Source organism: Pseudogymnoascus destructans (assembly GCF_001641265.1).
Source record: "Pseudogymnoascus destructans isolate 20631-21 unplaced genomic scaffold scaffold_2, whole genome shotgun sequence".
Lineage (NCBI taxonomy): Eukaryota > Fungi > Ascomycota > Leotiomycetes > Thelebolales > Thelebolaceae > Pseudogymnoascus > Pseudogymnoascus destructans.
In genome coordinates this window covers 1,684,022-1,705,362 of record NW_020167521.1, presented here as the reverse complement: position 1 = coordinate 1,705,362, position 21,341 = coordinate 1,684,022, and the positions used below count along the sequence as shown (strand labels likewise).

At 51.5% G+C, this 21,341-nt stretch overlaps 8 protein-coding genes across 8 annotated transcripts; 5 read left to right on the top strand and 3 right to left on the bottom strand.

The window, feature by feature from the left end:
- Positions 1–9: 9 nt before the first annotated feature.
- On the top strand, positions 10–1,034 carry MMS2 (E2 ubiquitin-conjugating protein mms2). The gene is made up of 6 exons (XM_024464860.1): positions 10–93; positions 160–285; positions 340–419; positions 484–609; positions 664–743; positions 796–1,034. Exons 2-6 carry the CDS (start codon positions 213–215, stop codon positions 860–862), a joined length of 426 nt encoding a protein of 141 aa, XP_024327617.1. The 5' UTR covers positions 10–93; positions 160–212; the 3' UTR covers positions 863–1,034.
- A 115-nt stretch (positions 1,035–1,149) lies between these two features.
- Positions 1,150–2,253, top strand: VC83_01174 (uncharacterized protein). Its single transcript, XM_024464859.1, has 2 exons — positions 1,150–1,261; positions 1,316–2,253. Exons 1-2 carry the CDS (start codon positions 1,213–1,215, stop codon positions 2,146–2,148), a joined length of 882 nt encoding a protein of 293 aa, XP_024327616.1. The 5' UTR covers positions 1,150–1,212; the 3' UTR covers positions 2,149–2,253.
- On the bottom strand, positions 2,254–5,005 carry VC83_01173 (uncharacterized protein). The gene is made up of 3 exons (XM_024464858.1): positions 4,415–5,005; positions 2,675–4,252; positions 2,254–2,614 (listed from the first exon to the last, which is right to left on the bottom strand). Exons 1-3 carry the CDS (start codon positions 4,847–4,849, stop codon positions 2,468–2,470), a joined length of 2,160 nt encoding a protein of 719 aa, XP_024327619.1. The 5' UTR covers positions 4,850–5,005; the 3' UTR covers positions 2,254–2,467.
- Positions 5,006–5,707: 702 nt separating this feature from the next.
- Positions 5,708–7,277, bottom strand: RCD1 (Cell differentiation protein rcd1). Its single transcript, XM_024464857.1, has 4 exons — positions 6,794–7,277; positions 6,583–6,738; positions 6,153–6,528; positions 5,708–6,095 (listed from the first exon to the last, which is right to left on the bottom strand). The coding sequence occupies exons 1-4, from the start codon at positions 7,152–7,154 to the stop codon at positions 5,918–5,920; spliced, it is 1,071 nt and encodes a 356-aa protein (XP_024327618.1). The 5' UTR covers positions 7,155–7,277; the 3' UTR covers positions 5,708–5,917.
- A 531-nt stretch (positions 7,278–7,808) lies between these two features.
- Positions 7,809–12,352, bottom strand: KIN1 (serine/threonine-protein kinase KIN2). The gene is made up of 3 exons (XM_024464856.1): positions 11,251–12,352; positions 10,559–11,195; positions 7,809–10,509 (listed from the first exon to the last, which is right to left on the bottom strand). Exons 1-3 carry the CDS (start codon positions 11,800–11,802, stop codon positions 8,531–8,533), a joined length of 3,168 nt encoding a protein of 1,055 aa, XP_024327621.1. The 5' UTR covers positions 11,803–12,352; the 3' UTR covers positions 7,809–8,530.
- On the top strand, positions 12,353–14,715 carry VC83_01170 (uncharacterized protein; the record flags this gene model as incomplete). Its single annotated transcript, XM_024464855.1, has 2 exons — positions 12,353–12,751; positions 12,804–14,715. The coding sequence occupies exons 1-2, from the start codon at positions 12,546–12,548 to the stop codon at positions 14,713–14,715; spliced, it is 2,118 nt and encodes a 705-aa protein (XP_024327620.1). The 5' UTR covers positions 12,353–12,545.
- A 74-nt stretch (positions 14,716–14,789) lies between these two features.
- Positions 14,790–17,281, top strand: VC83_01169 (uncharacterized protein; the record flags this gene model as incomplete). Its single annotated transcript, XM_024464854.1, has 6 exons — positions 14,790–14,976; positions 15,647–16,252; positions 16,305–16,341; positions 16,391–16,526; positions 16,588–16,934; positions 16,996–17,281. 6 exons carry the CDS (start codon positions 14,790–14,792, stop codon positions 17,279–17,281), a joined length of 1,599 nt encoding a protein of 532 aa, XP_024327941.1.
- Positions 17,282–17,839: 558 nt separating this feature from the next.
- VC83_01168 (uncharacterized protein) lies at positions 17,840–19,719 on the top strand (the record flags this gene model as incomplete). The annotated part of the gene is made up of 3 exons (XM_024464853.1): positions 17,840–17,870; positions 18,369–18,944; positions 19,007–19,719. 3 exons carry the CDS (start codon positions 17,840–17,842, stop codon positions 19,717–19,719), a joined length of 1,320 nt encoding a protein of 439 aa, XP_024327942.1.
- Positions 19,720–21,341: the final 1,622 nt, after the last annotated feature.

Genomic DNA, 21,341 nt, shown 5'->3' with positions numbered 1-21,341 from the left:
ACCACCAGCCTTGTGTGTACCCGCCTCGGCTCGGTTTCAAACGGCCTTGTCTGACTCTACTTCAATCTACGACTTCCAGATCGAATAGAAGTGGTAAGAAGAACCCCTAATATTTTAGAGTATTCAGACAAAGATACTAACGCGAATTTTTACCTTCAGGAATTTTGCGCGGCGGTCTCTCAAACTCTCAATAACAACATACATCAGCTATCATGGGTGCCAAGGTCCCAAGGAACTTCAGGTTGCTGGAAGAACTGGAGAAGGGCGAGAAGGGTCTTGGAGCAGGTATGGAAAGCTAAATTAATATGCTTGGGAGTTTGACTGACAGCTATCTTTAAGAGGCATGCTCATACGGTCTTGCGGAGGGTGATGACCTTCTCATGTCGAACTGGAACGGGACAATCCTGGGTCCCCCACACGTATGGCCAAACCCTTCTTTCCTGGGTCTCTAAATATGTTCAATACTAATACTGTACCCTCCAGAGCGTGCACGAGAACAGAATCTATTCGTTGAAGATGCACTGCGGCGAGGACTACCCCGACAAGCCACCGGCGATCCAATTTATCAGCGAAATCATCCTGCCCTGCGTCAACCCAAGGAATGGACAGGTCAGCCTCATATTGTACATATATCCTTGGCCTCACTGACTTATTGCTTTATAGGTCGATCCCTCCAAGCTGCCATGCCTGGCTCAGTGGAAGAGGGAATACACCATGGAGACTGTTCTGATCGATCTCAGAAGGTGGGGTCACACACATCACCTATTCCATGGATAGTTTACTGACACAACACAGGTATATGGCGCACCCTGCACACAAGAAGATTCCTCAGCCGGCCGAGGGTTCAACATATGCTTTATAAATATGATTTCGGGCTGCTATGCCGAAGCACTAGCTGTAGCTGGGTTCTCAGTGGGTGTTGGATTGTTGCGATTTCTTCTTTTTGCAGGTGCATCAGCGTGGCGAAACTGGTTGGCAAGCGTAAACGATCTCGTGAGATAGCAACTAAACAGAGCTAAGATCAATAAGCCATGACATTGTAAACTACTTGATATTGAAGTTGTGCACGTGATGCGTGGCCGCTTGTGGGCCCAGTACTCTATGAGCAGCCGCGAATTTATATGTTCAGCCTTGTAGCTTGGAGCACGTACATATAGCCACAACGATTCACACCACCAACATATAGCCACAACGATTCACACCACCAGATGAATGCCGAAGCAATTCGTTCCACATAGGCGTGGGCCACACCGCATTGCCTGTATGTACAAGACGATCATATATTTATCTATATAAATACTAACATTCAAGCTAGGCATCGCTCTCTACCGAGCCCTTCTCTCAAAATGCCGTCAGATAAAAGTACCAGCGAGCTTCAACAGAGGCCCCGTCCCCCCCATAAAACACCTAATCCGCCGACAATTCCGTCGCAATGTCCATGTCACCAGCGGCCCCCTCGTAGTCGCAGCACTACGAGTCGGATATGAAGCCGAAGAACTCCTCCACACCGCCACCACCGGCTCCGGCGCCGCCCACTCCAAGATCCTCGACCTCCTCCGCGGCGTCCAAGCCCAAGGCGACGCCACACGCCTCGAGAACGCCGAGAACCCGCCCCTCCCGCCCCCGCCTCCGAGGCGCATACCAGGGCCCTACCCCGGCGTCACGCCCGTCCTCGAAAGGCAACCTCGCCCCAAATCGCAGCTGACGGGTCGTCGATATGTCCCTAAGCTCGTGAGTGCGAATTCGATACCCTTCCTACGGTTCAAGAAGCCGCAGAGCCCGTTCCTGTCGCAGGTGCTGAATGGTAAGATTAAGTTGCGGCAGAAGCGGAATAATCATTTGGAGAGGTTGGGGGGGTTGCTGGATATGACGAGCTGGGAGCAGATGTGGGATGAGGAGTTGGGGATGGTGGAGGGGGAGCACTGGAGCGCGGCGACATATCGTGAGAAATTGGGTGTTGAAAATGCGCTCGAGAAGGCTAGCGAGGCGAATGTTGTGATTGCACGGAAGATGCTGGCTATTGTGGATGAGGAGCAGAGGCTAGCTGATATTGAGAAGAGGGAGTGGCTTAGGGAGAAGCGAAAGAGGTATAGGCATAGGAAGCGGGAGAGGGATGAGGCTCTCCAGGGAGAATTACCAAAGCACTGAGTAGTGGCTATCCGTATTCATTCTTAGAGCGGTTGGCATGAGTAAATAGCCTATCAGTCAGACTGTTAGATGCTTGGATACCACTTTAATTGTAAAATATACGTATGTACAATAACTTATTTCCAGCGGCTTATGCTCCGTAGTTGATTCATTAGTTGAAGTTGCTTGGAGAGCTGATGGTGATCTACAGTGCAACCACCCATATTGTTACATTTGAGCCCATACCCCTTGTCGGCCTTTTCCCTGGCCATACTATAAAACCGCCTCAAACGCCAAAACACTTTCCTCCAAAAAACCACATGCCAACCCCTGCCCAAATTCAAATACACTCGTCAAGTTTCCTCATACAACAAGGGTTGTTTCTAATACTCGAAAGCTTCCCCAATAGTCCTCCGCAGAGCCCGATCGACATCCCGGGGCCTAAATCCCGGTGCTCTACCAAGGCAAACCCCTTCTCTAGATATATCTATAAATAATCAGCAATTGCTCACTTCTCCTATTTGAAAGGGTTATACTCGCGCCGTACCAAGGTCGCAACACTGAGCGTCACAAGCCGTAGGGAATTTAAAGTCGACGATGACGACCCGTTATCATATCCATCCAGGCTCTGTTTACCAGGTCCTGCGTCAAAGATCGGCCCTCTGAGGTCAAATGCGTTCAGAGCTGGCGGCTGCTTGCTATTGTTGCTATTGTTGCTACCGTCGTTGTTATTTACGAGGTTCGGAGGGGTTGAAATCGCCCAATTCGAGGCGGCATTCTCATACATTGATCCAGATGTGAAATCGATCGTCATCTGGATTTCCTCCATTACCTCCTCGAATGTTTGTGTCTGCGGAATTTGTTCTCCAATCGAGGTCCCCATAGCGCTAGGGCTCAGCGGTGTTCTAGGTGAAATAGAACTACTGGTGCCATTGCTGAAGTTGGTAGGTACCGGCGCAGCTGGCATGCCCTCCAGTGAGATCATGTCCAAATTGACAGTAACATATTCTGTATGTGGCGCGATGTTGATACCCTTGCCTCTCAGGTAACTCTCCACATCGTTAGCGTCAAAGTATTTCCCTTCAAATCCTTCCGCGCTGCAAGTGAAGTTATCGATCATATGTTTCTCCCGCGCCGACATAGCATCAGTCGTAAGAGGCCCTATTGATCGGCCCGTCCTAACTTTCGGCATCAGATTACTCGAGATATCCTCTTCGGGCAGCGGATAATACGTCCCCGACCCGCCAACATGCACGAAGGGTGCTGACCAAAGATTCAGCAGTCCTTTAGATGAGCTGCGTTCCAATTTTTCGACCAGCGACGCCAGTAGCTGTTCTTTGGTCCGAAAAAGGAGTGAGAACCCAAACACTCTCTTAAGAATTAGGGGGTTCGAGTGAGGGTTCGTGAGAAGCCGAAAGCCGCGTTCGTTCGAGGTACGATGAAGGCGCCGTGCGAAGCTGGTCTCAAGGCTTGCGAAAGAGGTTGGTGAGGTGAGGACTTGATCGTTGCCAAGTCCGAGGTTGAACTGGTACGGGTTCATGCGAGAGGCTTCGGCTCGCAATTGATCCATATCGGATTCAGTCAGCTCACAGACAAAGTTGTCATCGTCGGGATTAGGCAGACTATTAATCTTCCCTTCCACTGGCAGTTGGTTGGGAAGGGGCATTTGGTTGAAAGTTTGCTGGAAAGAACATTCATCTTCATCTCTGTGGCTTGGAGAGTCATTGCCCCAAGCTGATCTACCAAGAATTGGTATGACCTTTTCCGGAGGGCTCAGTGTCTCTGATTTTGGCCTCTTGGAATTAGGTTTGACAACAGCGATTTGGTTGTCAAGGTCCTTTTCATCGGCGTGGCTAGAGTCGTCATCGTGGCTGGACTGATCTGCAGCAGCTGCCTTGCTCAGTTCCAGGACTCGCTGAGTTGTCGCCTGTAATTGCCGTGCAAAGTCGGGTTCTCGGTGGAGGACACCTTGCGAGGAGGCAAAATCATAGAGCCCGAGGAAGGCATTATTCATTGCTTCGGCCGTACTCTGTAGCTTCTCGACCTGTGTTTCTAGAGACGATATGGTTGTTTCTTTTCTGTAGCGATAGGCTCGCTGTGCCAGGCGAATCTGTGTCCGACGGCGCTATGTTTAATGTCAGTACATTATTTGCGTAAGAGCACACGAGACTATTATTTATTCTCATAATCCAAGGTAAAATATGGGGTGCCTCCTAGGCCATGAGCCGTTACCATCTTCGGAGTATATGGTATGCATATAATGACTTGGAGAAATATAAACACCTACGTCTGCAGCTGTCTCATCCTTAGTGTCAAGCCTCGGGCGCCCCCTCGACTTCTTGGACCCATCATCCTCATCTCCATCTTCGTCCTCGCTCAGTTTCTGCTTCTTCCTCCTCCTCCCACCCTTATCCTCATCTTCCCCCGTATTCGCACCCCTCGCCTTCCTCGCCTTCCTAGTCTTCGTCATCTCCTTCACCTCAACCCTCTGCGCCGCAACCCTCGGCACATTCACCCTCCTCTCCGTCACAGCCTCAAACCCTCCGGTCATCCCAAATATATGCGGGTCCGACCCTGGTCGCTGCCTCGCCAGCTCCGTCATACTGCGCGCAATCGACACAGCAGCCTCATCATTGTATGTCTCGGCGTTCAGAATCTCCATCTGGTCTATAATACTAGATCCCTCGCCGGCGTTGCCAATCTGGTAGTTCTGCCTCGGCATCGTGGGTTCTAATCGCAGCCTTGGCGCTAGTGCTCCAAAGGCGTCGGCGGGCTCGGTACCTTGGAGGATGAGGCGGAGATTTGAAGCCTGCGCAGACGGTCCACAATCAGTGGGATGGATTCATGGTGAATGGAAGCTGTTGTAGCTCTGTATCGTTGAGGATTTGTAATGGGGAGGGGGTCTGAACCTTGTCGATTACTGATCACTTTCTCACCTCAGCCAATGTCAACGGGCTTTGTTTCGATGACTAATGGTCCAGCAACCTGTCAAATCGTCGGCGCCCCTCGACTTGGTGGGCGTTGAGGGGCGTAGGGAGGGGCTTATTTGAAACCAAGCAGTGGCTGAACACGTGAATCAACATCGGGCGGCTGTCGTTTTGTTGATTCATGTAAAGTAAGCAATATCGTAATGGCATCGTATATTGTCTCAACGCATAAATCGGAACGAATTGTTGCGAATGGGCCAACATCCACGATCAAAAGATCACGTAACTTGTCTCTGCAGGGGCGTATCATGAGTCGAAAATCAAGCTTCTATTCCTGAAAAGCAAATATCATATCCCTCCCTAAAAGCCATTCTCTTCTTCCTCATAGTAGCTATCTTACAACACGACATCGCAATCAAAAAAAGAATTCCAGCTCTGCGCCATTTCCGTCCATGCATCCCATCGCACGTCCAACGCCGCCGTAAAAAGAAAAATAATAAAAGCCCGGGTGGTTAATCTTATGTGCAACTGCAAGCCCCCCCTTTCCCAATCCACAGATTCCCCCCCCAAAAAAAGCCCAATCCTCGTTCTTTGCCCATTAAATGCCGAAAAGCCAATTGCCCCAAAAAAACACCCCTCCCCCTCCCCCTCCCCCTCCCCCTCCCTAGCTGCAGCAACCAAATCCAGGCGCGAATGAAACTTTGCTTCTGTGGTTTTTGAAAATCCTCATATCCGTCATTGTGTGTGCTGCTCTAGCTTTTCTTTCCCAGATGTCGAAATGAAGACCGGGTATCGTTACGTCTATGCAAAACCAAAGGAAATCCTACTCTCGCCATTTGTATGCATCGATATATTGTACAGAATTAAAGACCCTGGTGGGAGTGGTTGTCGACAACGCTGTCGGAGAGGTTGATCAGGAGCTGGGCGAGGCAGCGCTTCGTGGCAGCGTCGTCGCGGAGGACGGAGGAGAAAGTGGCGTCGCGAAGTGGCTCTGGGAGACACTGGCGGAGAGCCTCGCGGGCGCGAGCATTGTCACTGAGGCTATATATGAGTTTAGCATTTGTGGAACGTATTGGTAGACAGTACTGAGGAGCTCACCGGAGGAAACAGCGGACAACGTGCTTCAAGAGCCGGGCAGTTTGCTGCTCCACGAGCTGGTTGACCATGTTGCTCAGAACAGTCCCAACAGCGTAGAAGCGCTCGTAGGTTGCGCAGATGTAGTTCAATCCATGGTCGTCAAGAAGGATCTTCTGCACGATAAAAATGGCGACAGTTTTGCTCAATTCGGAGCCGGTCTCCATGATCCGCAGGCAGAGTGGGATAATTTCTGTCGTGAGAAGAAAGTTGATGACATCCGAGCTGTCATTCTTGACCAGGGCGCCGATGACGCCGAGGGAGGTCAGACGGAGATATTCGAATGGCCGCGATTTGGAAGTCGTGTTCAGGAATGGGTATAAAAATAGCGGGATGTGAGCTATAGATTGAATCAGTCAGTCTCCTTCATTGGAAGCGCGGGAAGCATTCATACCATTGAGAAAGAGAGCCCTGGTCTCGTTGTGCGACGCCACGCACTGGAGCAGAGCAAGCGCGTTACAGACACGGTTGGATGCGGCCGCAGTCAATTGCGATGGGTTGAGTAACGTATAAACGGAGATGATCTCCTGCAACAGCGAGGTCATGACACCTGCGATGCCACGTTAGCAAGGACTCCAATCGTCAGATTTAATTCATCAGCTTACCAAAAGAGTGCCAGAGAATCAGCGCCAACTCGGGGACCTGCTCGCGCTTCTTGCTCAATTCGAGCAATGCGCTCTCGCGAGTGTCCTCGTTCAACAGCTCCGCGATCCAGACCAGGACTCTCCGGTTCTCCTCAGTAACACCATCCATCATTGCGCTCTCCTGTGCGTGACCTGGCAGGTGTGAAGGAACAGATGCATTGTGTGTCGCCTGGATGCGGTTGTAGTGAGCTGCACTCGCGTGGGCGGCAGCTGCTGCTTGAGCCTGGTGGTAAGTTTGCTGGTGGTTGTGCTGGTTCAACCAAGCCGCCTCGTTGTGGCCAAAGTTTTGGTGCGAGAACACGTGGGCTCCTTGAGAGAGCATCGTAAGAGTTTCGGTACGCTGATGTTTTGTGGATGTGGTTGGTGGTCTTGGGAGGAGGGGCTGGTTGTCGTCGTTGGTGTCCGTTCGGTCGGCTCTTTAGCTGAAGGTAGATCGTTGAGATGAGGCTACCACGCTACGGCGGCATGTACAGTTCAAGCCTGAGCACCTGACTGGCCGAACAATGAACGGATAGCGTATAATAAGCGTCTCGTTAAGACAATGGGGGTTGTAACCGAGGCGCTACTGGGAGGCGGTGAGCCGGATGTGCTGGACCGTGCTGGACCGTGCGACTGTGAGTGGCAGGGCAGAACAGGGACAACGGCGACATTGAAGATTCGATATGTGATAGACTTGTGGTCTGAGCGAGATCTTTAAAAATAATATATATATATTGATAAAAGAGATGGAAGATGTCTTTGAACTTGTGTATATGTGGATAGTTGATCTGGATCGGGAGTTTGTAGGAAGGATGGTTGGTTTTGACTGGCGAAATAGTATTTATATTAGTCCACCAGTGAATTTAGATACCTCAAACACGTTTCTGGCAAACAAGATTAAGAATAAATTCACATGAAATACCACAATCACAGGTCAGAGTCTAGTAAAAGAGCAATATTAAGTAAATACCACTCTCTGCTACAAGAAGTCAGGTTGGCTTCACCATTTACTCCAAGCTCAGCGTATTATACCACCCTGAGCTGCACAGCTAAGACAACACGCATATCATGGAAATCACACTCAAACCCCCGAATAAAGATCATTACTATATTTCCTACGGCAATAGCCGATCATTACGCTCCTACGACCCGCAATATCCCATTCTTTCTGTATACTCCGAGGCATCGTAACCTATAAGACGCCCCAACAAATGTGTGCCAAAGGCTGGACGAGAAAAAGAGTAGGCATCTGAACGCTCAAATAACCACATCGTAATATGCAGTGACCAGGCAGAAAGTAGAAGAAAAAAAATAGCAAATGTGCACGACTCAAACATAGAAACTCGTTGATCCGTTGTGTCCATAATGGAATCTTGATCGTCTGCAAAAGGAAAAAAACAAATCGTCGCCCCGATACCGCCGTTCACTCATCACCGTTTTCGTTCGTGTTGCCCCGTCGACTTAGAGTTGAAGCTCTTTCGAAATTTGATTGGCTGTAATCTGGTCTTGTCGTGTATCGCCAGTTCGCTTCTTAGTGTTGAAGCTCTTTTTAAATTTGACCGGCTATGTTATTATATCGCCTTAGTGGCGAAGCTCCTTCAGAATTCGATCCGCCATATTCTTGTATTGTCGAGTTCGCCAGGTAGCCTCTTAGAGGCGAAGTCCTTCAGAATTTGATCTGTCATATTCTTGCATTGCCAACTACCGTCACTTAGGCCCTTAGAGGCGAAGCTCCTTCAAGATTTGATCCGCCATATTCTTGTATTGCCAAGTACCCCCAGTCAGTCTCTTAAACTGGATTCCGTGCAGAGAGAACAGTGGAACCTTGACAATCAATATCTCAAACTCAAGAATCATGCTGCCACCAAGATCGCTCTGGACATGGGTGGTAGTCTCTCCCGCAGCTCTCCTCGACGAGCTGCGTTGCTTAGATCGGCCAATGCTATCATCAGATACGTCCGAGTTGGAATAGCTCACATCTGCAGCAGCACGTCGGGAATTCTTTGGTGCTGGAGCAATTCTCTCAACATCTCTATATTCATCACGCTCTCGATCATTGCCGCCGCCCAAGGTAAACCCACCAAAACTGATGCGACGACGGTGTGAGGACCCCGGAGGTTGCAAGTTCTGGGAGCTGGAAGGAACATCAACCACCTTCTTCAAGTCGATGCTGGGCATGTGGCGACACTGGAATCCTCCCCGAATCTCTTTGTAATTCACGTTGAGTTGATTCAAAACGCGAATGATATCCGTTCTAATAGTGTTGACAGGCTTCGTCGAGGTGGTCGACACACTAAAGAGACCCTTCAGGAATACGGGTCTCGCGTTTTCGGCATTGCCATAGCTATCGCCGTTATTATCGGATACCTCCAGACTGGCCTTCTCTGGGATGTCCTTCTCCTTTGCCTCCTCGCGTCTGGCACGGCGAGCTTGGATGCTCTCTCTCCTGGCGTGGCCGAGCGATTTCGCTCTGTTAGTTCCAGAGCGTGGGGCTGCACTCTGGTCCTCATCGCGAGACTTCTCATTCATGGAAATTCCACTTGCAAGTGAGTGGTCTGAACCGCTTGTTGCTGGTGGCTCTTTGTACGTCACCCGCAGCTTAGGGTCACGGTCTTCATGGCGTCGGCGGTATTCTGCTGAGTTGACGCTTGTAGATCTTCCGATCATCTTGCCTCTCCTCACGCCGTCTGCTGTTTGTGGTGGAGTCAGCAAGTCACGGTCCTGACGGTTGCTGGTGCTTGAAGGCAGAATGGTGCTTGATTGAGCGCCACGGTCGCGTTCTCTAACACGACGAATACTGAAGCTCTTTCTCGGTGTAGTCGGTGCCTCACTTGGCGATCGCACTGTTACAACTGGGGGATAATGCTTGTCAATATTTCGCTCAGGTGTATCCTTGCGTTTACGTGTGCTGAATCGCCTAAGAAGGCTGGTTGCAGCACTCTCCTTCTTCAGTTGCCCGCCTGGCGCATCAACGGCAGCTGGAGAGGTAGGTCCGCTTGCTCCTCCAACCTTCAAGTTCTTCATGGATTCGGTAACATCTTCTTCGCCATGTGTTCGTGCACGGGCGCGAGTTCTTCCTCCAGTTGCCGCCTCACCTGGCATTTCATACGCTGCCGTATTGGTATGTGCAGCCTGAGGGGGAGCAATCTCAGCCATTTGCAGAGGCGCCTCATTTGGAGAACGTGGCAGGCTAGTAGCCCCTGGATTGGCTGCTCTACGATCCCTATCTTGCTTCTCACGAACCAAGTAGTAGACGGATATCAGAGGATGGAATGCATTTATCGGGTCGTTGCCCAATTGCAAGCCTTCAGTCGAAGGTGTTGTGAGTGTGTCCTTGCTATTTGTGGAGCTTCTGCGCTTGTAGAAGTCAAAACCAAATCCTCTCTTCTTCTCAACGTCCCTCGGAGTTTGCGATCCCTTGTCGCGGGCGGCTAGTCGAATACCGCGTTGGTAGTCGTCAGACTCAATAACTTCCGTTAATTGCTGGTGGATAAGTTCCGGCGCACCGAAATCAAATCCTGTCATGGCATGTACCACCTCAGGATCAAGAGGAAGTTGAATTGGTTCGCGTGCGGGGAGATGGTTTTCTGGAGGGAAGCCAAAACCCTTGAGTATCCACGGATGATTCATGATTTCATGAAGAGTGGCTCTTTGTTTTGGGTCTGTTACAAGCATCCGTGAGATAAGATTTTTACAGTCTGACTTTTGTTAGTGGATGGGCATGTTATAAGAACGGGAGAAGCTTACCAGAACTGAGCCAACTCGGGTACTCGACAATGCCCCTCTTGATTTTGGCATGCAGAGCTTGCATACTCTGGTCATCAAATGGAACTTTTCCACACACCAGAACAAACAAAACAATCCCGAAACTCCAAATGTCAACCTCAGGGCCGGTATACGCCTTGGCCTGCAGCAATTCTGGTGCCGCAAAGTAAAGACTGCCGCAGAATGTTTTCAGGTGTGATTTTGGTGCAAACAAGTTGCTCAAGCCGAAATCGATGATTTTTATATCACCTGTCTTGCTTATGAGAATGTTCTCGATCTTGAGATCTCTATGGATGATGCTATTGCGGTGACAATAGTCAAGAGCACTGGAAATTTGGCGTGTGAATTTCCTCGCCAGCTTCTCCTTCAATTTACCATGAGAGATGATATAGTCGAGCATTTGGCCTCCATTGACGTATTCGAATAGCATATACCAATGGTGGCTCGTGCGTACGATATCTCGCATGCTGCATATGTATGGGTGGTCGAGGAGCGTCACGATTGCGGCTTCTCTAGCAGTGCGTACCTCCTTGGAGCGTTCCGCACGCTCGCGATCAGCCCGGCTCTGCTGCTGGGATTCATCGGGGGTCGAGCCGCGGGGAACGATCTTGACAGCAACCTGCAGCGAACAGTTAGTAACCTAGTGATAATGTCATGGGCTATCGTTTCGTTACCTCTTCTTGACCTTCTACACGTCTCGCTAACTTCACCTTCCCCATACTTCCCGAACCAATGGTCTTCCCCAGGATCCAGTTACCTGTCTGAGCGGGTATCACAGTCCTCGATCTCCCTTGTCTCGTGGCCTTTTGTTCCACGGGGACCACAACTGGCGCTGGGCCAGCGGCACTCGAGCTACTAGCTGCGCTCGCCATATCTGAGGTGGGATGATGGCGCGACGAGCTCCTGGTATGTCCGCTTCTCGTCGACTCTGTCCGAATATGGTTGGTACGATCGGTGGACCTCTTCCTGCTTGGTTGAGCTACGTTCGTTGTCTCATAGTCTTGTTGCGGGAGTATCTCGTCCACGCGTCGCGAGGTCGGCCGTGAATTCGAGGAGTGGGCGCGAACTGGGCTGGGAACAGCAGCAGAGGGTCTCGATCTCGTCGACTGAGTCCGGGATGAATTCGTATACGATTGACTGTCGCGCCTGGAAGACCCCTGCCCCTCACGTCTGGATGTGCCCTGTGCTTCAACTGCACTGGGAGGAGCTGAGGCGGTTGCTGACATTGTTAGCCAGCGGCGCCGCTGAAGATCAATGTAGCCAAGCTTCTCGCGGTGCCGTATGTACTCGATATCAAGATCGAACGAGACGTTTAATGGAAACGAAAGCCTGATATGCTATCGCGACAGGTGTGGTTGGTTTGCAGCTGGGCGTCATCAACGTTGCATGGTTTGTGGTGGATGTTGCTATAGCCCAAGGTAGGTTGGCAAGGTTGGCAGACGCAAATGCGGGTCAACGGTAAGCGTGGCAGTTCAGTCGTGGCGTTTCTTGACACTTAAAGTCTGATTTACAGTTGGGATATAGGCATTATTTCAAAGGAGCTTCACATAAAGGAGACATAGATCAAAATGTGTCTCTAAGGGCTAGTTTCATGCTCGATGGCATTCCGAGATGGGACCTGACATGCTGTCGTGTCGTACCTTGGCACAAGACGGACAAAGCAACCCAAGATCCTCACCCGACACAACTGGTTACTTGGCGTCCATCCTTGAGAGTCAACGGGATACTTTGCGCTACCACATATTAAGCCAATAATAAAATAATTTATGCTATGCAGCATGAGCCTAGAAATGCCAACTATCTGCCTTGACTAAGTTTCATTTTCCTATAGCTCCCATTGTTTCCCAAATAGATTCAATAGTACTCAAACTTCCTGAGCGCGCTTAAAGCGGCTAAGATAAGGACGTGAATCGCACTCCAGCAAGGTCAGGCAAAACGAAACATTTGTCAACCGCATTCATGTCGAGAAATGTCCGTGAAACGAACGCGCGCCGCCTACGAGTCTGACTTACGGGCCAAGCAGAGCCCGTTTGTAGCTTATGGCACTCCGCTTCCTCCGCTAGATCCTGATGTCCGGGATGACGGGTCGTATGTTCCTGTTTGGAAGCAAGAGGTGACGGATGAGAGAGGAAGGAAACGTCTACATGGAGCGTTCACAGGTGGATTTAGCGCAGGGTATGATTCTTCGTCTTCGCCTGGCTGAACTGTTACTGACTGTATATTATAGCTACTTCAACACTGTTGGATCGAAAGAAGGATGGACTCCATCCACCTTTGTCTCGTCACGATCGAGCCGCAAGAATGGCGAAACCAAGATAATAGAACGGCGGCCTGAGGATTTTATGGATGAGGAAGATCTTGCGGATGCCGAAGAACACCAGAGAGTCCTCACAGCCGGGGATTTCACTGCATTGGGCTCTACGGAAGGTGAGGTCATGAAGCGTGGAGGCTACATGGACCTTTTCAAAACAGAGGGCGAGACAATGGGAGTCAAACTTCTGAAGAAAATGGGATGGCGAGAAGGTCAAGGGGTGGGACCAAAAATTCGAAGGGCTGCGCGGCTGGGCATGGAGATTCCAAGTGCTGGCCAGTCCCAAGAGGAGCATCTTTTTGCGCCAGATAATACGCCAATGATTACATTTATTCGAAAGATCGATCACAAAGGGTTGGGGTTTGCTGGCTCGGCCAAGCTGGGAGAAGAAAATCAAAACAATGCTGTTTCTAAACCGGAAGTCGACAGGGGGGAAGTGTTTGGAACAACCCGGCCAATGACAACCAAGAAGGCAAAGAAAGCAGTTCGCGGTGGTATCGGCATGGGGGTGCTAAACGACACTGGCTCTGATGACGAAGATCCATACGAAATTGGCCCTAAAATATCATACAATAAAGTTATTGGCGGCGACAGGAAAAAGAAGAATCCAGTCATTAGTGGCGCGGCCAAGCCGGTGTTCATTTCTAAAAAGGCAGCAGCAGCAAGGGCATCTCTGGGATTCCGGAAATGTCATGATGGGCGCCTTCCTCTAGATGGATTCGTATTGGGCAGTGGGACGGACTCCGTCGACGTCACTTCGATGGATAAATATCGACCAGTCGAAGTTCCTCCAGATTGGACTTCTGCAAAAACAACAACCGCTGCCTCAGGAGCATCTGATTATATATCAACTGCAGATACCGCCAGAGCCTCGACATTAGACCCGAAATCGCGTGCAGCGTTACTGGGCGAGACACCTTTGCCAGGGAAGTCCGTTTTCGACTTCCTCTCCAAGTCCGCCCGAGATCGAATCGCCTCAGCATCAGGGAAGACAAACCTGCCTGCAGCTCTAGGAGAAGTCCCAGAGGGTTATGTTCCACCACCTGAACGTCGTCGAGAATCGCCTGGTCAAATTCCAAATATTGACATTGATGTCGCCGTGGCTGCACTGGGCCGGAGTGGGAGTGGTTGGATGCCATATTCCGACAACGAAGAAAAACGGTCACGGTATAAAATTTACTTGGAAATACAAGCAGGCATTAGAGACGGGCTTCCTGAGAAGGAACCTGGGGTGGCAAAGGAGGACTGGATTAGGGAACTTCAGGAGTTTGCACATAGTGCGCAGATCTTCAAGCCGATGGCTGGAATGATGGCAACCCGGTTTACTTCCTCGTCCTCAGCACCTACCACATCTGAAGGCGCTGCGAACAAATCTGAGACTCTACTCAGTAAGCCGCAGCCAAAGCAGGAAGATCCAGCCGAAGCCGCGGCCAAGGCTGGTATGTTTGGGCGCCTGACGAGATCAAAGGAAGATTTCTACCCAACTAGGCTACTGTGCAAGAGATTTGGGGTTCGCCCTCCGGCTCATGTACAGCCAGACCCCGAGAACGAAAGGGCTGGTGGGAAAGATTCTGGTCCAGCGACTAATACCGGCCAACCTCCCCGGGCCTCGGAGTTGATTTCGAAGTCTGATATCGACGATTTGATCAGGGAGTCTGGTGGCCGCAACCAACACTATCAAACTGCGACTGGCGGAGATGTAATACCACTGGTGGAACGGCCTAGGGAAGTTGTGGTTGATACGGAACGGAACGAAGCATTAGAAGGCGAAAGGCCCGGAGAGGCCGTGTTTAAATCAATTTTCGGTGATGCTAGTGATGAAGAATAAATATTCATTGTTTGGTATCAAGAAAGTTGTCCGTTGCTCCATGCTGTGATTGATACCGCCCGCACGCCTCTATTATGACCGCCTGGGTTACCCACATCCTCGCCGTCCCCGCCAATCTCCCTACAACATCGTGGCAGCCGTCGAGACCACCAGACCCAGCACCACTAAACCAGCCCAACCGCTCGACCTCCTCAACATCGTCGCGCCTGAACGCTCATCACACTTCAAGCCAACGAAAACCTGGGTTGGCTGCTCACTCTTGTAGTTCTTGATGCACTCCAGCATCTTTTCGGATTCCTCCTCATCCTTGCCCCTGCAGTAAGAAAAGCAGCCATGATGCCTCTTGGCGAAATGTCAAGATCGCCGTTAAACTGATCTTTTAGGGCATGTTATGACTTTTACAATATCCGCTTCCTTGGATCTTTGGCTGATACAGTGCAATTGGAGGTTTCAGCACACCTGGCAGTCTATTAATAGTGTATAGTTTGTATAGTATGATTGAGGGCTGCTTTGGGTAAATTTGTGAATAAAAGATAAAGAGTGGATCGGTGATCCAATGATTTTTGTGGTGACCCCTATAATGTGTGATGGCGAATGAGTTTTGATAGGTGAGGTGTGTGCTAGAAAGTAGTTTAGTGACAGACCTCCGATAGACTTTCAATGACGGCGGCTACAAGTGGCAGGGGTCCCACAAATTGGCCAAGCACCAAGCAACACCAACGCCATATCAACAACAAGCGAGGCAAGCGATAGGAGAGAGAGAGACGCAGCTAGAGAGCTCACCGGCAACAACTACACAATAACACCACCACCCCCAACCCCGTCAATACACCTGGATATATATGCCCATTTGATACCCCGTTGGTATAGAACCTCGCGCATCCACCCAAGCGATATCTTTTACCCATCAACATCACATCCGATAATCCAGCCGCGAGGCCCAACCCATCGACTCTAAACCCCATCTCCTCCCCATCGGCCACGACGTTGTCAGACACGCCCGACGCCCGCGCCGGCCCCGTTCCCATCGGCCACGGCCACCGCGCGCAGCACGACAAGTCGCAGGAGGAGCAGTCGCGAATTGAGCGCAGCACGCCGTCTTCACCGCCGCCGCAGTACCCGCAGGAGTCAGAAGGAGCCTCATCCTCGGTCCGACCCTGTTCTCGCAGCCCACCACCATTTTCGGTGCACGACAATTACTTCTCGTCCACCGCCGCCGACCCTGGCACCGCTGACGAGGTAGCAGTCCCCGACGCAGCGAGCTCGGCTTCAGTACCAGCCTACGCATCGCTAGCCCCTGAGTTTGGACCTCGGACACGAGTCGACGACGCGGTTGCAGAGACAAAGGCAGCGTTACCGCAGGATAATAAGGGCGAATCTTCGTGTAAGAAGGACGACGAAGAGCCTCCGCCTGCATACACGGAAGGGTCGAGCCCGTTACTCTCGTTCAGCTATCTGATGGCGGCCGCGGGAGCAGTTGCGAGTATTCTTACTCAGGTGCAGCAGGGTGGTCCGCCGTCGGTAAATACGCTTGGAGGTGAGTTTTGTCGGTTCGCCTGCGGGAATTGACAGAGATGCTGACTGGATAGATGCTGGTGCTGATGAGGATATCATTATGGACCTGAGGTAGGTTTAGGAATGGAGTTTTGGTCAGGGGTATAGCTAACAGAGACAGGGGCACGCGCTTCACTCTATCAAGAGACGAACTCTTAACACTCCCCGAATTCGTACTCCTATCCCTCTTCCCCAACGGGCTTTTACCAGATGGCCACGTAAACGCCTACCAGGAAGGCGACGCCTTCCAAGTCGACGTAAGCTCCCCCTCCCCCCCCAATCCAACGCACACCCACTAACTATCCCCCCCCCCCACAGTACGACCCAGCCTCCCTCCAATACATGCTCGAATTCTTCCGCAACGTCGCGCAAACCATCCCCGACGCCCCCTCCACCCTCGACGACGAAAACACCAGCAACCTCGACAACCCCGCCGGATCCGCACGCGACATGCTCCGCGACCGCGCGGGCATCATCGTCCTCCGCGAAGATCTGGACTTCTACGCCATCCCGCCGCGCGCGGACATCGAGCAGAGCGAGATGGTGGAGGTGAAGCGGGCGGCGGGGAAGGCGCTGTTGGGGCAGGATGGGGTTTTTTCGGGGCTGAGGAGGAGTGAGGAGACGGGGACGACGGAGCAGCATTTGATTGAGATGTTGACTGCTGGGTGGGTGCTAACCTTTCCCCGTGTTAGTTAGTTGTGTTCAAAGCTGATATCGTGTCTTTAGCGGCTTCAACCACACAGACGGCTGGGGCCACCGGGCCGGCGAACCGAACAAAGCCGTAATCTGCAGCCTGGCCCTCGCACGCCTGCGCACTGACGTCCGTTCCGGCGCCGAGGGCGGCGCTGCTGTAGGCATGGCGCAGAAACTGCTGTTGTTCTGGCGTAAACCGGCGAGGAGGTGCTGGTGGGAGGGGGTGGAGCTGGAGGGGGTGGAGGGGGTGGAGGGGAAGCTGAAGGTCTGGATTAGGAGGGTGTGGACGCTGGAGATGAGTGTTATTGGGTTGAGATAGAGTGGGGGAGTGGGGGAGGGGAGGGGAGGGGAGGGTGTGGATTTTCTCTTTTGTAATTCTCGTCATCTCAACAACCAACAAATTTCCTTTTTGGGGTTCGCAAAACCTGGGGGGATTTTCTTCAATTATGCGTCGTCGTTTTCTTCTTTCATTTGATAGTACTACAACAGCGAGTGGGCAATGGACAGGACTAAGATGGGGATATTAGGATAGGTGGGCAGAGAAGAGAGGATAGAGAGAATATAGGGCATCCAGACAATATAGGGCATCCAGAGAATAGAGGGCATCCAGAGAATATAGGGCATCCAGAGAATATAGGGCATCCAGAGAATAGAGGGCATCCCGAGAATAGAGGGCATCCAGAGAATAGAGGGCATCCCGAGAATAGAGGGCATCCCGAGAATAGAGGGCATCCAGAGAAGACAGAGTATGCTCTCATAGCACACAAATGTCTGGAATGTTTTGTGTGAAGTGGACCGGCAACTAACCTATGACTCACTCGGCCTCCCGACTAGTGTCTACGGTGGACGAGGCGGCGTGTGGATGCCTGAGGCAGTAATGCCCGAGGCAGTAATGCCCATCACCCCTAGTAAGCAACTATGAGTCAGAATGCAATGCCAATCTCTCTCCCACCCACACCTGGAGTGGATGTAATAATGTGATGCATCCACTCCAGGTATCGACAGCGCGGATTGGACGTGCCATGCTACTTGCCTGCCATGCTACAGCCCCGCCCTTCGCTGTCACCACCCCTATACGACTACGACTTCCCACACCCCACTAACCGCTCAATTTGTCACCCTGAGGCTGCCACGGAAAATAGTTATAACCCACCCATTGCCCCACGCTTCTGTTTTTTTCCTTCTCTTTTCTTCCCTTCTTTCTTCTCTTCAACTCCCCCCAAAATACCATCTCATCATCTCATCACAACACAACAACACACCAATATCACAACACAACAAAATACACAACCCATTGTCGTCAATCCACCCAAAATGGCTTAACCCCGCCCCTGGTCTTCCGGACGCTTTCAAGATTCATTTCGAAACTTCAAGCACCTCACCCAACTCCACCCCCCAATACCCAGTTCTTTTCCAAGACCTGAACAACAGCATTCCTCGGAACAGCTCAAGCTCTCAGCAACTACCCCCCTCCACCATTCTACCCAACGTCTTTACGACGGCTTCCCAAAACCCTCAGTCACTATGGCCTACCCAACCCCAATCAACGAGCCCTTTGGCACCACAGCAATCGCAGCAACCCTCCTCCCCACAGACGGATTATCAAACTCCTCCGGACTTCGTGCTCTTCCCGCGTCGTTCTCTCGACGCGTCTCCCAACGCTCAGAATATCCCTAATCTGCCCCGCAACCACGCCCCCAGTGGTAACAGTCGTCGTCACTCCGCAAGCCCCCTGTCTGCCCCGTCCCTACAGAACCAGAGAGTAGCCGCGATCATCCAGGGCACAGGCCATCAGATTTCTTCTCCAGCGTTTACAAACCGATACAATCCATTCGCGCAGCACCAGCAGTTCTACGCGCTGTCCGCCCCGTCATCGTCCGCCGCTCTACAGTCCCAGATTAGGACCCGTCCCCACGTCCCGCTGTTCTCGCAGAGCACCAGCACCAACATGCAATCGTTCCCCCCCACCAACATGGCGCAAGGTAATTATTCACTACCCCATTTCACAGCCTCGCGATGATTCACACTCACACCCCCCGCCCAGACATGAACTTATTCGACGACTTCGACTCGTTCGACCTCAAGTCCTCGGACAACGTCAACTTCCCAGATCTCGACTACAAGTACTCGCCCGCAGTGCCCACCATGTACTCGCCCGCACCAGCCATGAACCGAACCGATTCCGCGTCCACGAGCATGGGCACGGTGTCGCCGCAGGACCTCATGGTTCGCGACGCCACCTTCTCCGCGCCCAACTCCACCGTCTTCACCAACCTGACGTCTCCCTCTCAATACAACGAGTCGCCCGACTACCTCCACGACCTCGACGTCTCCCCAATGTACAACTCGGACGACCTCAACGGCGGCGACCCGTGGTTCCCCCTCTTCCCCGAAGGCGACGTTTCCTTCCCCGCCCCCGTCGCGGCTGATACGTCTCCTCTCGCCGCAGACGAGGAGCTCGAGGTCGGCGACGCCCTCCGCGAGCGCCGCCGTCGCTCCGACAGTTCTCCTCACTCCAAGGCTGCCTCCGCAGCCGCGGGTGTCAGCGCCCGCAAGCGCAACCAGCCCCTCCCACCCATCGTGGTCGAGGACCCCAACGACACTGTCGCCATCAAGCGCGCGCGCAACACGCTTGCGGCGCGCAAGTCGAGGCAGAAGAAGATGGAGCGCTTTGACGAGCTCGAGGCGGAGATTGCAAGGATCGCCTCGGAGAGGGATATGTGGAAGGCGAAGGCGCTCGCGAGGGGCGCGAACTGATGTTTCGCTTGACATCACACTTTCTCACTTCTTTGATTGGGGTTGGGAGGCTTGCTGCGCTCTCGGCCCTTGGTAGTTTCGGAGGCGGTTTTTCGGGCCTTCGTGCCCGATTCCCGCCGTGGGTTGCAACAAAAGTTCTCCATTTCTTTTTACTGGACATTGTACTTTTCTTTGTGCGGAGTGTATTACGGATTTTCACGGCCTTTTTGTTTTCTCGAAGACTTTTACCACCTTCTCACACTGTTTATTACGAATTCGCGTTTTGGGTAACACTTGAGAGTGAGAAAGTTTACATCGGGGATGGAAAGAAAGGAAGGATATGAGAGATCCGCCTGCGTTGCTTTTATATTTCGTGTCCTCCCGAGAGGGGTTGAAGGACTTCGCTTATACATGTTGTTCGATTGTGTTCCGACTCTCTCTCCTTCTCCCATTGTGGAAGAACTTTCGTGGGAAGGGGGGAGAGGAACGGTGACCAGCTTTTGCGTTTTGTGTTAGAACAGACACCTTGATATGGTTTTTGTTCGGTGTTGGGCCTCGCCAGAGGTTTAGCGTTGAGCTTAGAATTGAAGATGCGTTGGTTTTGATAATTATTACTTCACTTCTTTTGACTTGGGCTCTGAATACGTCATCTGTTGACTTCGACTGGTAAATATCTATAACTCGACCCATCAATATATCCAACTCCCTCCACCTCAACCCATCCCACACCCACCCAACGCACACCAATAATATAGGATGTCACATAGCCAGCCCATCTTCCCCACCCAACACTCCTGCTCCCGCCTGGTATCTCCTCCAAGTCTGTCCCCGTTGTTGGTCCTGGAGAGACCGTGGATAAGTATCAAAGCTGTATACCATCCATCGTCTAGAGGCTTCGTAATTCTCTACTCCACCCCCTCCCCCTCTCTCCTTGTTTCGTATAAAATATCGTAGTATGAGGATCCAGTTCGTATAACTGTTTTTTTATCATATTTGTATACTCGCTATACACCCACCTTTGGGTATTTGACTGGTAATGTATGGCAAGCACGAACTTAACGACAGTAGTGGGTATGAACGACCGACTTTATGTATTCTATGATATCTTATGTATTCTATGATATCTTATGTATTCTATGATATCTCCAAGTTATACTTATGGAAGCTACGACTTAAGAAATATGGCAGCTACGACCGACCCATGCACTTGCCTTTTTTAAAATTGTACGGCTTATGGTATATGGTGTGGAAGGAACGAATTACGGCACCTGCCACTTATGTATTGTATGACATCTCCGACCGACTTATATATATGGCAGCTACGATCGACCCGTGCACTTGCCGTTTTTAGATTTGTATGAAGGGTTTCGATGGATTGTTGCATGTTTACACGGTTATGGGTCGTTGGAGGGGCAGCACTGTAGACGGGTAGGTGGCGATCAACCCGACGACATGGAGTTTAAGATGGAGAGGATCCTGATCGTCATGGCTGGATCTGAGCGGTTCGAGGGGGGTTATGTGTCGGTCTGGGGGGGGGGGTGGATGGTAGGAGACGGACGGACTGGTGGAGATGGAATGATAAATAGCACATGCAAACCCATATATATTATCCCCCCCACCTTCAACTCCAAACATGAAAACTT

Coding starts and splice junctions, on each gene's coding strand:
- RCD1 (XM_024464857.1), bottom strand. CDS start 7,154: ATGCTCTCTCAAGGAGCCCACGTGTTCTCGCACCAAAACTTTGGCCAC. Junction 6,739..6,793: donor GATTCTCTGGCACTCTTTTG/GTAAGCTGATGA, acceptor GTGGCATCGCAG/GTGTCATGACCTCGCTGTTG. Junction 6,096..6,152: donor GTTGTCCGCTGTTTCCTCCG/GTGAGCTCCTCA, acceptor ACTCATATATAG/CCTCAGTGACAATGCTCGCG.
- KIN1 (XM_024464856.1), bottom strand. CDS start 11,802: ATGTCAGCAACCGCCTCAGCTCCTCCCAGTGCAGTTGAAGCACAGGGC. Junction 11,196..11,250: donor GTGTAGAAGGTCAAGAAGAG/GTAACGAAACGA, acceptor TGTTCGCTGCAG/GTTGCTGTCAAGATCGTTCC. Junction 10,510..10,558: donor CCCGAGTTGGCTCAGTTCTG/GTAAGCTTCTCC, acceptor AACAAAAGTCAG/ACTGTAAAAATCTTATCTCA.
- VC83_01173 (XM_024464858.1), bottom strand. CDS start 4,849: ATGCCGAGGCAGAACTACCAGATTGGCAACGCCGGCGAGGGATCTAGT. Junction 4,253..4,414: donor AGGATGAGACAGCTGCAGAC/GTAGGTGTTTAT, acceptor CATTAAACATAG/CGCCGTCGGACACAGATTCG. Junction 2,615..2,674: donor CGCTCAGTGTTGCGACCTTG/GTACGGCGCGAG, acceptor GATTATTTATAG/ATATATCTAGAGAAGGGGTT.
- MMS2 (XM_024464860.1), top strand. CDS start 213: ATGGGTGCCAAGGTCCCAAGGAACTTCAGGTTGCTGGAAGAACTGGAG. Junction 420..483: donor CAATCCTGGGTCCCCCACAC/GTATGGCCAAAC, acceptor TGTACCCTCCAG/AGCGTGCACGAGAACAGAAT. Junction 610..663: donor TCAACCCAAGGAATGGACAG/GTCAGCCTCATA, acceptor ATTGCTTTATAG/GTCGATCCCTCCAAGCTGCC.
- VC83_01174 (XM_024464859.1), top strand. CDS start 1,213: ATGCCGAAGCAATTCGTTCCACATAGGCGTGGGCCACACCGCATTGCC. Junction 1,262..1,315: donor TGGGCCACACCGCATTGCCT/GTATGTACAAGA, acceptor CATTCAAGCTAG/GCATCGCTCTCTACCGAGCC.